The sequence below is a fragment of the Eumetopias jubatus genome, unplaced genomic scaffold (assembly GCF_037043125.1).
Source record: "Eumetopias jubatus isolate StellerSeaLion01/CBP00866 unplaced genomic scaffold, mEumJub1_p1.0 scaffold_8, whole genome shotgun sequence".
Taxonomy (NCBI): domain Eukaryota; kingdom Metazoa; phylum Chordata; class Mammalia; order Carnivora; family Otariidae; genus Eumetopias; species Eumetopias jubatus.
This window is the reverse complement of record NW_028274814.1, coordinates 85,640,759-85,654,504: the sequence shown is the minus strand read 5'-3', so window position 1 is coordinate 85,654,504 and position 13,746 is coordinate 85,640,759. Positions and strand designations below refer to the sequence as shown.

Below are 13,746 nucleotides of genomic sequence, written 5' to 3'. Positions count from 1 at the left end.
CCTTTTCCTAGATTGTTACCTTCTGTGACCCCCATAACCTGCTTCCGGATGGGTGTTGGTAAGTGCCTCTGACTTTTGTTTCCACAAACAGGGATACTGAGGCTAGTGCAGAACGGGAAGTGAATACATCTTTTTAAAAACTGCCTTGGGGTGGGGGCTGGGGGTGTCAAGTCTACGGTTCAAATAGAGTTAAAACATCTCAAAGGAAAAACAGCTCCGCTCTGTTCTGCTTCCCACATCAGAGCAATCTCCGCCCCCAGTCCAATTCACTTCCCTGGGGCCACATCAAGCCAGGTTTTTCCACCAGCCAAAAGACCTCCTCGGCCAAACAGTACTGGATCTCCCAGACTGGCAACAACTTCTATTTATCCACCCCTTTCTTCACTCCCTCCCTCTGGGCTGGAGGACTGGTCCCTTTCTTCACTTTCCCAGGACCCTGCTGTACTCTTCCCGCTCTCCAGATAGAGGACATCTTTCCCAGGAAGCCTGGGGAAACACCCAGTTCCTTCTTTTAGCCCCTGCCAGTGTGCTCTGAGAGGCTCACTCACCTTTACAGGAATGAGTGTGTGATCAAGCCCAGAACCCTGGGGGAAGAGGGAGTGCCACATCAGCTGTTCTCCCTGGCCCCCCTATAGCTGAACTCCCACAAAGGCGGAGAGTAAGTTTTCCATTCCCATGCACACCCCTCACAACCTTTTAAAAGTTCACAGCTATCGATCTAGAAACCCACATTCTTAGTTAGGGGCCCAACATCTTAAAGATCAGAATTCTTCATCTGGTTTCCACACCCCTAAGCACAGGGTTCCTCAGAAAGGGGGTGGGGGAAGGCATGTCTATGAAGGAATATGGATTCAATAGTTTATTTCCTATATAGTGACAGTAATGGGAGTAAATACACAAGATCTTTTTTATTAATTAATGAAACAAAAAAGATGAAAAACAGAAGCAACAAAATGAAGACCATACTGCTTATGATACATCAGCCACATGGTCAGAAAACCAATTTCTAAAGAGCGACAGCTGCTGGTGTCATGGAGTTTTATTGCATTCAACAGGGGAAAGGTAGACGGCTGGAATGAAAAAGATCAGCGGGCCCCTGATGGGGAAGATATTATAGGGGCTCTAATCCTTAACTGTGGATTCCTCTTGTTACTTCCTTTGGAGAAGATGGAGGGGAGAGAGGAATTCTCCTTTATGACTGTATGACTTCTTGTAAGACAAATCAGCCCAGCTATATACAGTGCAAAGAACACTTGCACCCCCACAGGCCAGTTATTAGTGCCCATCTTTATGTTAAGAAAAAGCATGGAAGCCATAAAGGGGATCAAGTGGAGAGTAGCAAGAAAGGTTGCCTTAGCCCCAAAGGCATCAGGGGGTGGGGAGGACACTATCTGGGTCATCAGAGTCCTCTACATTCTGAGACTATCCCATGTCATTTCAACTCTTTGGAGGGGGTTGGGTGATTTGAGTTCTGGCTCTGACTCCTCTCTTGGGGTAGAGAGTGAAGATGACAAAGAAGTCCATCTGTCCCTTGGGAGACACAGTAGCAGTATGAGACAGAAAAGAACAGAATAACAAATCCAACTGGAGAAAGGATTTGAGAAGGGACTGAGAAGGAAGTATGCTAGGTGCACACCTCCAAGGAGTAGAGGAGGATCCCACACTTGAGTCCTTCATCCTCTTGAAATGACCAGGATTGACCCAGGTGGAGATATTCCCTTCTGCTGGGAATAAAACCTCAGGAATGGCTAGACATGAAGAGAGGAAATTTAGCACTGGGAATGAACCTTTTACCCTGGCCCATCATCCCAGCCTCCAAAACTGCCCACACCCCCCCACTGAAGGGTTCCAGCCCCAGGAGGGGTGTGAGGTCCTGGTGAAGAGCAATAACAGTCCAATGTCTTCACCCAGGCTTGAACACTTTGGCCATCTCTGGGCTCTTGTACCCAGAAGTACAGGGGTGGAGGTTGGAAGTAGGGTGAGGGAAGAGACTGGAGAGGAATCAATTCTTGACAGACACCTTTTCCAGTTCCCTACATAATTTCAAGCGTCCTCGTGGGTCCCACCTCTGTGAGGTGCCAGCCGGCTCGCCACTCCCCACCCCATTAGTAAGATGGGCCATATCCCATCACATGTGTGCATGCCAGCACCCACAACTGTAGTATCTTGAAAGTCCTCCATCCCAGGGCCTACTGGGAAGGAAGCATGCCACAGTGAGTTCTATAAAGTTATCAGCAAAATACAGACACTCTTAGTTCATCCCACACAGCAAAGTGCATCCAGAGTAGTTGCTTGAGCCAGGTCCATCTGTCCAGTCAGGTCCTGAAGGTGGCAAGTAACCCCCTTCCCCCATCTCGTCCTATGTTCTAGAAACAACAGGACATTTACAAAGATCAAGGCACTTGGGAGTGAGTCAATAGTAACACTCTAATGAAGCAAGCAGAATGGTTGGAGGGGAGGGAGAAAAGGAAGAAAACTGGACAGGGGGAGATAGGACAATGTATTTCTGAGGGTCAGGAAGAGTTTACTCAACAAGATGGAGTTATCTGGATGGAAGGAGCCTGTAGCTGGAATTTAACAAAGGAGGAAAAGAAGTAGTGATCAGCATATCCACAATTCCCCTAAGCCTCTCAGAACCCTGCCACCTTGAAGATAAAGCAGCAGTCAGCATGGAGTCAGGCAGTCTCTTAGGCAAAGATGTTGGTAATGAAATCCAGGAATCGCTTAGCATACTGCTCAGGATGGACAGTAGAGATCTCTGCCCCAGCCTGTGAGAGGAGGTATGGAACACAGTGTCAGGCCACCCCCCCACCCTTCCCCACTCTCCACCCTCCATTCCACTCCACACCACTTCCATCCCCAACCCTCTGTCCTTTTGCCACCCCATTGCTCTGGCACAAATGGCCCCCTGTTCCCAAAGAGTCAAAAGACAGGAAAGGAAAGGCTTTGCGGAACCCTTACCCCATGCTTGACAGTTTTGGCTGCATGAGCTGCTTTCTTCTTGGCATCATACTGTGTCAGGATGTCGATGAGACCCATGAAATACACCTCCTTCTGGGGGGCCCCTGAGGAAAGAAACCAGCAATGAAGAGCAAGTATAGTCCCAATTCCCTCTCCCCAAGAACCAGTCAGATCTGTTTTGAAAAGCTAACCAGCCTCTCTCCCACCACCCTGGTCTCAGTCCCCCAAGGCCAACCCCTCCTCCCCCCCTCCCCGGCCCCCCGCCGCCAACACCCTTAATATTTCCAGGATCTTCCTCACCCTCAGCACTCCGGATGGCGTAGACGTCAATGAAGGACTCAAACTCTCCAGGGCCCAGGGGCCGATGAGAATGGATGTAGCCGCCGATACCCTCAGGGGAGGTGCCATAGGAGCCCACCAGAGCGGGTGGTCCTGTCAGGCCACAGTCCCCATCCCCCTCTGACTCCTCCTCCCGCACAGGCCCCTCCTCCTCTGGGTCAGAGCCCCGAATGATGTCGTGGATGCCCAGCAGAAGGCTGTAGTCCATGATCTTCAGCTGCACTAGGAACTGAGACCCCACTGACAAATCAGATTACCTCAGATCTCCTTCCCCATTCCCAGGTACCACCCCTATACCTCCACTCCTGAGTTTCTGGGGCCCTCCTGGGGAAAGGAAGGATGAAAATTGAGGGTTGGAAGGATACCACTGCCCTTTAGTACATCAATGTCCTGGTATCTGAGGTCATCCTTTTGGCTGATTCTAGCCACCCCCTCCATGCATCACCTCTGAGGGTTTTTCATGTCCCATACCCAACTCCCCTACATGCAGAGATCCCAAAGAATGAAGGGAAGGGGAGCAGTTCCCTCAGACTGGGAATGGGGAGCAACAGGAAACAGCCATTTCCTAAGCACACCGATCATCACCTCCACATCTCTCTTTAGCTTCTCTAGGAATACTTTCTTCTCCTCTTCACCAATATAAACCTTCTGGTTCTTGTTGAGAAAATCCATATCCTTAAGGGTGGGTAGTTCTTTAACCTGAAAGTAATGGGACATCTTAGGAATATATCCCTTCCCCCAAGGTCTCAGAGAACAATGCTCTATCTGGGGCCCTATGTCTAACTCAGTGGCTTTGAGGGGAGAGAGATCCTACAGCCCCTCTCCGACTCCACACTGCCACGCCGCCCCAGAGGCCGTTCTCAGCTCTAGCGGCTTCTCCAAACTCAGTCACTGCAGTGGTACCCCAAATCACATCCCACTACCTCTGCTGACAGTTTTCAGTCAACACCCCTCAAGCTGACTTTTCTTTCTTCTTAAGCAAAAAGAGCTGCTTGACTACAAGAACCCAGAGTGGGAGGTAGAGGGTAAGCATTTCGCTCTTAAAGTTCATCATCTCCATCCTTCACCAAACCTTCCACATGGGATAGCCCAGGCCAGTGAGACAGCAGCTGCTCCCGCTGCCCATTCCAAACATTTAATCCCTGGGTCGGCACCAGCTCACACCTCTCTTCCTTTTGGTGGTTTAAGATAAGAATAAATAGCTGATGACCCCTACCTCTATCCTAAGGAGATCCCTTTGTCTGCCCTCCCTCATCCCTCACCCTATCACCTAATATCAGTATCACCTTTTCCTTATCGCTGGCTTCTCGGGATACTAGGGAGCCCTGTGGAGAGACCCAAAGACCAAGTCAGCAGAAGTGATTAAAAGAATAGTTAGGATCCAGCTCCTAAGATGAGTACTCAAACCCATAGTCTTCTTTCCTTTGAAATGAACCCTCTAAGTGCCCTCCCAGGCCCTTCCCCACTCTCAGGCCATCAGGAACCTCTCCCTCAGCCCTAACTATCCTTTCCTTACCTTGAGGTCATACTTCCTGTGCACAGGAAGACGGTGGCTAAACATGTTACGCATCACAAGCATGTAGCTGTCTTCATTGTCCACGCTGACCCGGTACATCCCCAGGAACTGGGGCAGCAGTGTGTTCCCATGGCACTTCACAATGTACTGAGGTAGGAGGGAGGAAGGAATGGGGAGAAGCTGAGAAGTAAATGCACGAACAGCCCAGGGATGGGAATGCAAATACCACCATTCCAGGGTAGGGGAGACAACTTCAAGTAGAGAGGTTACCCGGTCAAAAGTGGAGGGGGGGGAGGAGGGCACCTGGGTGGCTCAGTCGGTTGAGCATCTGACTCTTGGTTTCCACTCAGGTCATGATCTCAGGGTTGTGAGATCAAGCCCCGTAGAGCGTAGAATCCTCTTGGGATTCTTTCCCTCTTCCTCTCCCTCCCTCTCTGCCCCCCTACAAACACATCTCTGCGTTCTTGTTCTCTCTCTCGCACATCAATAAATTAAAAAAAAAAAAAGTGGTGGGGACTTGTTAAAGAGGCCTGTGATTACCCATGCAGTTTCTGAACCCTCATCTCTGATTTATTCCATTTGTATAATGTCTCTTAATTTTAAAGATTTTATTTATTTGGGGGAGCACAAGCAGAAGGGGGGCACAAAGGGAGAGAGACAAGCAGACTCCTTGCTGAGCTTGGAGCCCGGCTCAATCCCAAGACCCTGAGATCATGACCTGAGCTGAAATCAAGAGTCGGCCACTCAACTGACTGAGCCCCCCAGGTGCCCCTAGACCCTCTTTAAGTACGAGTGGTCACAGAACCAGGATTAGAAATTACATCTGCTTACCAATGAAATGATTTTACCTAGACTAATGTTTCCTGGTGGGCTAGATTCCTGTAGTAAAAATGCTTACATGATGGCTTATAATCTGGATTCTTAAAAAACGATTCCTCTTTTGGGGCACCTGGGTGGCTCAGTCGTTAAGCGTCTGCCTTCGGCTCAGGTCATGATCCCAGGGTCCTGGGATCGAGCCCCACATCGGGCTCCCTGCTCAGAGGGAAGCCTGCTTCTCCCTCTCCCACTCCCCCTGCTTGTGTTCCCTCTCTCGCTGTGTCCCTCTCTGTCAAATAAATAAATAAAATCTAAAAATAAATAAATAAACAAAATTTTAAAAAACAAAACAAAACAAAAAACGATTCCTCTTTCAATGCAACGGTCTCTCTCAGTATTGCCGCCTATTTGTCTTCAGAGCCAGCCTTCTCAGAAAAGTGGTCAATCCACTTCCTCTCATTCATACCTCAAACCCAGTGAAATCAGATTCATACTCTTACTTTTCCTCTGAAATCTACTTCTCCCTTCCTCAAATCCCTCAGTTACCAAATCCAATGGATATTCATTGTAGTTATTGTTGTATTTCAACTAGGGGGCACTTGATACTCCCGACCAGTGTCTCCCTAGAACTCTCTGCACCCTGAGCCACACTATTCCACTCTTCCGATTCTTCTCCCCTGTCTTCTCAAATCCCACGTAGAACAAAGGAGGGCATCAGCAACTCAGTCTCCTTTATGGGCTCTCCCCTCTCCTTGCTTCTTCTCATTTCTTCTCCACACACTTCCCATCAATAATCTAGTCTATATTTCTGGTTTTAATCACCATCTATTCACCTGTGACTCTCAAATCTACACTTCTACTTGCCTGAACTCCATTCCCCAACCACTTATGGGACATCTATATCTGGAGGAACGGTAGAAACCCCATATTCAACATGTGTAAATCAAAACTGCCTTCTTGGGGCACCTGGGTGGCTCAGTCGTTAAGCGTCTGCCTCTGGCTCAGGTCATGATCCCTGGATCCTGGGATCGAGCCCTGCATCGGACTCCCTGCTCTGCGGGAAGCCTGCTTCTCCCTCTCCCACTCCCCCTGCTTGTGTTCCCTCTCTCACTGTCGCTCTGTCAAATAAACATAAATAAAATCTTAAAAAAAAAGAACTGCCTTCTCTCCAAAACCAGTTTCGTTTTCCGCTTCCCAAATGTTCGTGAATGGACACCCAGTTATCCCGAAGCAGGAATCTGGAGGCGCCCTGCCCACAAGTCTCCCACAGGTCTTCTTCTGCATCTTGGCCACTAGGGCTCCTCCAGCCTTGGTCCTTGCTCACCGAGACTGTTCTCATTCCCTCCAACCTGCTCACTCTTCACTCCCAGTAGTCCAGCCCAATCTCGAAAATGCAGTCACGGGGCTATTTCTAAATAACATACCTCTCTCACAGCTCTGTGCCTTTCCAAGTTTTCCTTTGCCTAGAATGCTTTCTTCCACCTTGTCTAAGGAGTCCATACTAGTCTTTCAAGCATCAACTCCTACGATACTCTAACTCTCCTTGAAGCTCCCAGTGCACCCTCTCTCTTTCCCCAGGTAAGTCAGGGTGCTCCTCCTCTGCACCCCCACAGCACTCCATCCATGCCTCTGCTACTGCACACCCTCCACTATGTGCTAATGCTGCTCTCCTACCCACTGCCATTAGACCAAGAGATCCTCCAGAGCCTCTTCCTCACCCACCTCTTTCTCTGCTGCCTAATGGAGGGCCCACTGATAATGGACATTCAGTGTTTGTTGAATAAACCAATCACTTTTTGAGTCTTTCATTTATTCCTTGATTGTTGACCTTGGAGAGAGATTTTTTTCAGTAGGAAGATATTCAGGCCATATTTTTCTCACCAAAATATTCCAGAAACTCCACATTCCAAGTTAATCTGATCAGACAGAATAGCCTCCCTAATCCCACTTAGGACTGGATATGATCATGGCTTCTCCCCTCCAGTTTATCCCCAACTATGCACTTATCCTGATTTTCTCCTCAAAACTGCATTTGTTCCTGACAGTGTATTTGGTGTTAACACTTCACCTAATTCTGGCTCAGTCTATAGTTCATACTTTGCTCTTCAAGTGGCCTTTATGTATCAATCCACAGCAGTTCCAGATTGTAAATACCAAAATAGAAGGATCATGTCTAACTTCTCCTATTTGGTCAGACACAAAGAGGTACGCAGAGGCTTTTTCTGAAATTCCTAGTTTTCAAAAACATGATGTCAAGTGCTTCTTGGGCAGCAAAATGGGTTGTAGGGAGGAGAAGAGATAGGAAGTTTCCATGTACTCTAGCAGCTAAGCTATGAATAGAGAGGAGAGGGCAAGAGTGAAGCTGGAGAGCCGCCTGACCTGGTGGTAGTTGGAGAGGTTGCTATGCATATCAGCAATGTCCTCACTGGATACTTCTTTGATGACCAGAGTTCGATCGTAGGAGATAAGGAAGCGACCGTCGCTGCCTTCACTTTCACTCGGGGGACTTCGGGTGAGGGATACCTAGGAACACAGGCGAGAGGCTCTTTTCCTCTTTGTATGGAGATGCAAGTCGTAGGACAATAGTCAAGTGACTGTGTCTGAAAGTGGATAAAACCCTTGCATGAAAGGTTGAGCAGGGATTCTTCATCTGGACTGAATGAAAGTGAAAGCAAAAATTTTAATGTAGCTACATGTTTCCCCAAGGACAGGGTTAATGGCTTTCATCAGATTTTTGAAGATGCCCATGACCACAAACAGATAAAGAATCAGACTTGCCAAAGCTCCCATTTCTCCCAACATGACTGGCCCAAGGATTCCCTGGTTGTCAGGGAGAAAGGACCCCTCTCACCCAAAAAGGACTCTCACCAGGTAATCTTGGTCGTCAATGCCAAATCGATCACGGAGGTTCCTGAAGACCTGGGGGCAATACTCCTTGAACTTGAAATGACTAGGCAGATTTTCTCTGAAATAGGGGTTTTCAAGGTAAGAAAACAAAGTAACAGTATTACCCTACATTTATATAGAGCTTGACCGTTTATAGAGCACCTTCGCACATTTACCTTATTTGATTCTCATAAAACTCTTGTAAAGTCCGTTAAATGTATATTATTCCCATTTTATAGAAGGGGAGACTGGGGCTCAGGGTGGTTGAGTGACCTGCTTCAAACACAGAGCTGGTAAGTAGCTTAAGTAGAACCAGGATTTAATGCCTGTTTAAACAGCAGCATTTCCAAAATCTCACACAAGTTCGAGACATACTAAAATCAGCAACAGGTGCCACTGTTTGGAATGGCATCTTCTGATACCAGAAGCACCTAGGAAACTCAGATATTTCTTTCAGAGAGTCTCTATCAGAAGCTGATGGTAAGGGCATCTAAATGTATTTACTCTGTGGTATTGCCAGGATAGATGAGAAACAAACTATTACAAATATATAAGGGTATAGAGAACACTGGAAGTTATTTTAATGGTTTCTTTGCACAATACTGAATTTCTGCTCTGGGAAGAGGGTTAGAACACAGAGCTTGTAAATTGCCTTCCAAATCTAAAACCTTCAATTCACTGAATCTTAACTCTTAAAATTATGTATTATTTTCTTCTAGGAAGGTTCACAGGAGAAGAGCAGGGATCTCCACATACCTGTGGAAAAGGTGATTGTTGACCTTGATCTTGGAGCTAGCCTTAAAGTCATCTGGCAGCAGCATCACGGGGGGAGGCACCTGGCTGAGCTCATTGATCTGATAAGCCAAAACAAGAACAGGCAGCCAGTGAGGAGTGGTGTGGAAAGCTACTTCTACACTGTGTCTGGGCAAGAGTCAGAAAAGGGCAACTCAAACCTCGTTCCTTTAAGAACGCTAGTTACACATCTACTTGCCAGAGGTGAGAGAAAGCATCCAACCTCTTTTGCTCCCAACAAGGACTGCAGTAAGCAGCCCCCACACACAGCCCCTCACACTCCACCCCCGGGGAACCGCATGCTCGCACCATTTTATATTAGGCAAACTCTGTGAGCAGCTCAGGGTTATTTTTAAAGCTGTGAGAAGTTCTAAAGAAAAAAAATACCTTCAGCAGACTCAAAACACTCAAGACAAACACTTCTATGCTCCATTAAAAACAAAACAAAAGGCTTTTTTTTTTTTTTTCTGAAGTAGACAAGAGAGTTAAGGGGACTCTGAGGAGTCCACAGCAACAAGAATGAGATGTCCACATCCTGCAGGAGGCATCTCCTTACAAACAGGACCAGGCCTTCCAGACCAACCTGACCCAGGTCTCTCTAGTAGGTCCCCACTGCCTGGGTGTAAAGTAAAAGAAGAGCAGCTGATTTCAGAGGGAATGCATGCAGGCAGGCAGAGGATATGAGCTCATTAGCTGTCTGTTCCTAAAGTCAAGCCAACCCACTACCCAAAGGATGCAAGCAACACCAGCTCTCCTTGGCCCCCAGAATCAGCCATCTGCTAATTCTGGGTGGAAAGGGAGTTCCTGTACAAAGAAATCCCAGGAGATGTGTTTTCTCCTCAGTGTTGTCACAGTACCACTCACCCACCTTTAATAGAGCACTTAACCCTATGACTCTAATGCGTAGTTTATATAAGTTCCCCACCTACACTGTGAGCTCTTCGAGGGCAAGGACCAGTTGTAGCTGTCTTGTGTCTCTCAGGTGCCTAGCTAGGATGTTTGGCACAAGGGGTCCTGAGGTGTTTCTTAACTGAATAAATGGGTGTCTTGCCTACCTTTACTTGATCATTCAACAGAGGTTATGAAGTGCAGTCTAACCTAAATCCCACAGATTGCAGTGAAACTGCTCCTCTCATTCTCAGTAGAAAAGGAGGACAGAACATATTCTTCCAGGAAAAAAAAAAAGCCACTTGAGATTCCCAGCCTAAAATTCAGCTATAGTTCTTCATGCCCCCTCCTCGCCACCTGCTGTCAAGCTGGCTGAATCATCACTAAGACATATGTTCAAGGAATTCTCCATTCTAGACACTTGAAGTAAATGTGGGTTGGCTGCACAGTGGGGTGTTGGAGCTAAAGTATATATACCTAGGGAAACTGAGGCAGCTCTCATGTGTAACTCCCTCAACCCTTACCAAAGAAAAATCCTCCCTGTTCAGCTTCCCAAAGGGATGGATGGGTCACCTGGAAAGTACACATGAGAGGCAGCTCTACCTCCATCAGCTTTGCCTATACCAAGTGCCTTAGCATAGATACTCTGGGAGTGGTCCACAGAACCACAGATACAAATACAGACACCCAACGACATTCTAAACCACAAATTAAGAAGGGGACAAAAAATTGTATTCTTCCTCACCCTCGTCCATCTCTGCAACCCTGCCGTGACTATAACGACTTGAGGAAATTGATTTATAAAGTACTGCCTGTTACATCCAAGGTCACTACATCCCTCCCACTTCAAATCTGAGGGAGGAGGAGCAATAGCTGTGCTTCCTTCACCTGAGTGAAGGAAAATAGATGCACTGGCCTCTGTGGCCTCCTCCTGATTCCCAGGCCATACCCCTCTACCTGTTTCTAAAGTTAACCATCATAGTGTCCCCAGGACCAGAGCTGTGGCGCCATCTCTTTGGTCAAAGATGAGCCCCCCACTTACACCAAACACCATCACTCCAGCCAGCAATGGGGATGCAGTTAAGACCAAAGGCATATACCATACATAAGGCTTAATGGGGCTCAAGGTGGGTAGCTTCTCTGAAATGCTGTACCTCTGGAAGGGAAAGGAAGAGACAAGCAGGATTAGAAAGTCCAGGAAAGCCTGGAGCTTTCCCCCAAAGCCAAGGTTCCAAAATCAAGGACAGCAGCTAGAAAGGAAAGTGAACTATCCCCCTCATTCAGCTGCCTTCCCTGCTCCCCTTCCACACACAAACTCTCACCGGACACCTCACCACCACCCGACCCTGAACAGCCACTCCCCCTAATGTCCTTCCAGCTGAAGCAGGGTCCCGGCCGGTCTCCGTGGCCTGCGGCTGAGGCTGGACCTGGCAGGAAGGAGGCAGCAAGCTGGATTTCAGGTGGAGAAGGAGGAACTAGAGTGGTGGAATAGGGGGCGGAGGGGGAAACAAAGTCTACATTTCAAGAAAGAAACAACAACGTCTAGAGCGAGAAGATACGCCGGGGAACACCTGAGGTTTGGTGGGCAGGGACCAGGACAGCCGCGGGGGGAAAGTGGCCGCGCGAGGGACTCCGGAGGCGGAAGCCTGTAAACAGGGACGCCCGGAGGAGCCAGAGCAGCGGGGTTCGGACAGGGCTTCTGGGGGGGCTCGCGCCGGGTCTCACCGAGTGGGCTACGCCCCACAGGAACACGCCCACCAGCGGGTCGGCCGCCCGGAACACCTTCACCTTCTGCTGCACGAAATGCTTCTTCTTGGTTTTGGAGGCGAAGCCGAAACCCGGGCCCGGGGTCGCTGTCGCCGCCGGTACGGTGGCCGGCGGGACAGAGGAGGACGCCATAGTCTCCCTCTCCCGTGCACCCGACGGAGTGGAAGCCGGAGCCGGCGGCAAACCAGGCTCCCGACCCCGGAAGCGGTGCTCACCTGGGCCGCCGTCACGTGACCGGAGGCTGGCCCGCAGGCGCGCAGCATGGCGGTGCGGGGCTGGCTCCGCCCCCTGGCGCCCGCCCGCCCCAACGCCCGCGCGGTGGGTGGGCTCACCTGGCGCAGGGGCGGGCGCACGGAAGCTGCGTTCCCTGAGGGCTGCGGGCGGTCAGCCGGGCCCGGACCTGCCACCGAGGCGATGGGGAAGCGGCCTGGGATGGCCTCGTTCACTCCCAGGTCGGCGGCTCTTTTGCTGCAAAGTCGCTGCCTTCCGGTTTTGCCCAGTTTCTGGGAGTAACCTCTCGCCTGAGGCTCACCCAAAAGTATTTCTTTACGAAGTAGATCCCTTAAGTGGTTTCGATGGATTAAATGCGCTTTTACGAGAACCACTCAGGCATCATTCTGGAGGGTGACTGGAGTATTCCAAAAGTGTAGGGACGAGGTGGTGAACTAAAACAGTGGCTGTTGGGATGGAAAGAAGGGAATGACATCTAAAGGTAGAGTTTGATGTCAGTTTGGAAAATTCTTAGTGGATGTGGGACTTGAGGGAAAGGGAGACCTTGAGACTGAATCCCAGGCTTCTGGCTAAGGTGAGGAGACATGGTGGTGGTGACATGAAAAGAGGCAGTTTGGTGAAAAGTTCAGTTTGGAATGTGTTTGAGGTACCTGAGGGCAATTGAACATATGAGCCCAGAGCTCAGAACAGTCTGGGCTGGGGATACAGATTGAGTAATTGTTATGGAATCTGGAGAAGTGGATGGCACCTTCCAGAGAAAGCAAGAACCCTGGTATAGACCAGCATTTAAGAGGCTAGTGGGAGAGGACTGAGAGGTAAAAGGAACCAGGAGAGCAGGGTCACAGACCAGGGAGTAGAGTTTCCAGAAGGAAGGAGTGGAGAGCAGTGTCACATGTCATGGAGAGGTGAAGCAAGAGGAGGATGGAGAAGTGCCCATTGTATTTGGCAACCAGTGACCTTCAGAAAGCAGTTTCAGCAGAACAAGAGCCAGTTCAAGGTGGGCTGAGGAATGAATGGGAGATGAAGAAGTGGGGAGGGGAAGCTTGGGACTTTGTCAGGAAATCTGGCTGTAAGAAAACAACATGGGGAGTCACTTATAGAGAAGCACAGTAAAAACACACTTTTCAGGGCACACTTGGCTGGCTCAGTCAGTAGAGCATGTGACTCTTGATCTCAGGATTGTAAGTTTGGGCCCCAAGTTGAGCACAGAGATTACTTAAAAAAGTAAAAGAAACACACTTTTCAGGGAGACCTTACAAGAAGGGGAGAAATCACAAAGAAGATATAAACTGCCCGTGTGCCACACTTTTAGGTATTGTATATATTGGGTCTATGTAAGTATCTCAAGAATGAAGGATCTAGAAGGGACTTGCTTTAGTCCAGAGAAGAGAGATTTGTCAGCTGTTAGGAGGAAGAAAGGAAAGGATCGGTGCAGATATAGGTAAGTGTGTAGGGAAGGAGGGCAGATGAAGAATTTCGTGATCAATTGCCTTAATTGTTTGCCTAACAGAGGAGGTGAGAAGGGAAAAGAGTGTTGACCAGCTGCTCTG

General features: G+C 48.8%; 1 protein-coding gene across 1 annotated transcript; it reads right to left on the bottom strand.

Moving 5' to 3' along the window:
- Positions 1-889: 889 nt before the first annotated feature.
- PIP4K2C (phosphatidylinositol-5-phosphate 4-kinase type 2 gamma) lies at positions 890-12,206 on the bottom strand. Its single transcript, XM_028110885.2, has 10 exons — positions 11,924-12,206; positions 9,275-9,372; positions 8,501-8,597; positions 8,012-8,155; positions 4,817-4,963; positions 4,587-4,625; positions 3,886-3,999; positions 3,262-3,529; positions 2,962-3,065; positions 890-2,768 (listed from the first exon to the last, which is right to left on the bottom strand). The coding sequence occupies exons 1-10, from the start codon at positions 12,095-12,097 to the stop codon at positions 2,688-2,690; spliced, it is 1,266 nt and encodes a 421-aa protein (XP_027966686.1). The 5' UTR covers positions 12,098-12,206; the 3' UTR covers positions 890-2,687.
- Positions 12,207-13,746: the final 1,540 nt, after the last annotated feature.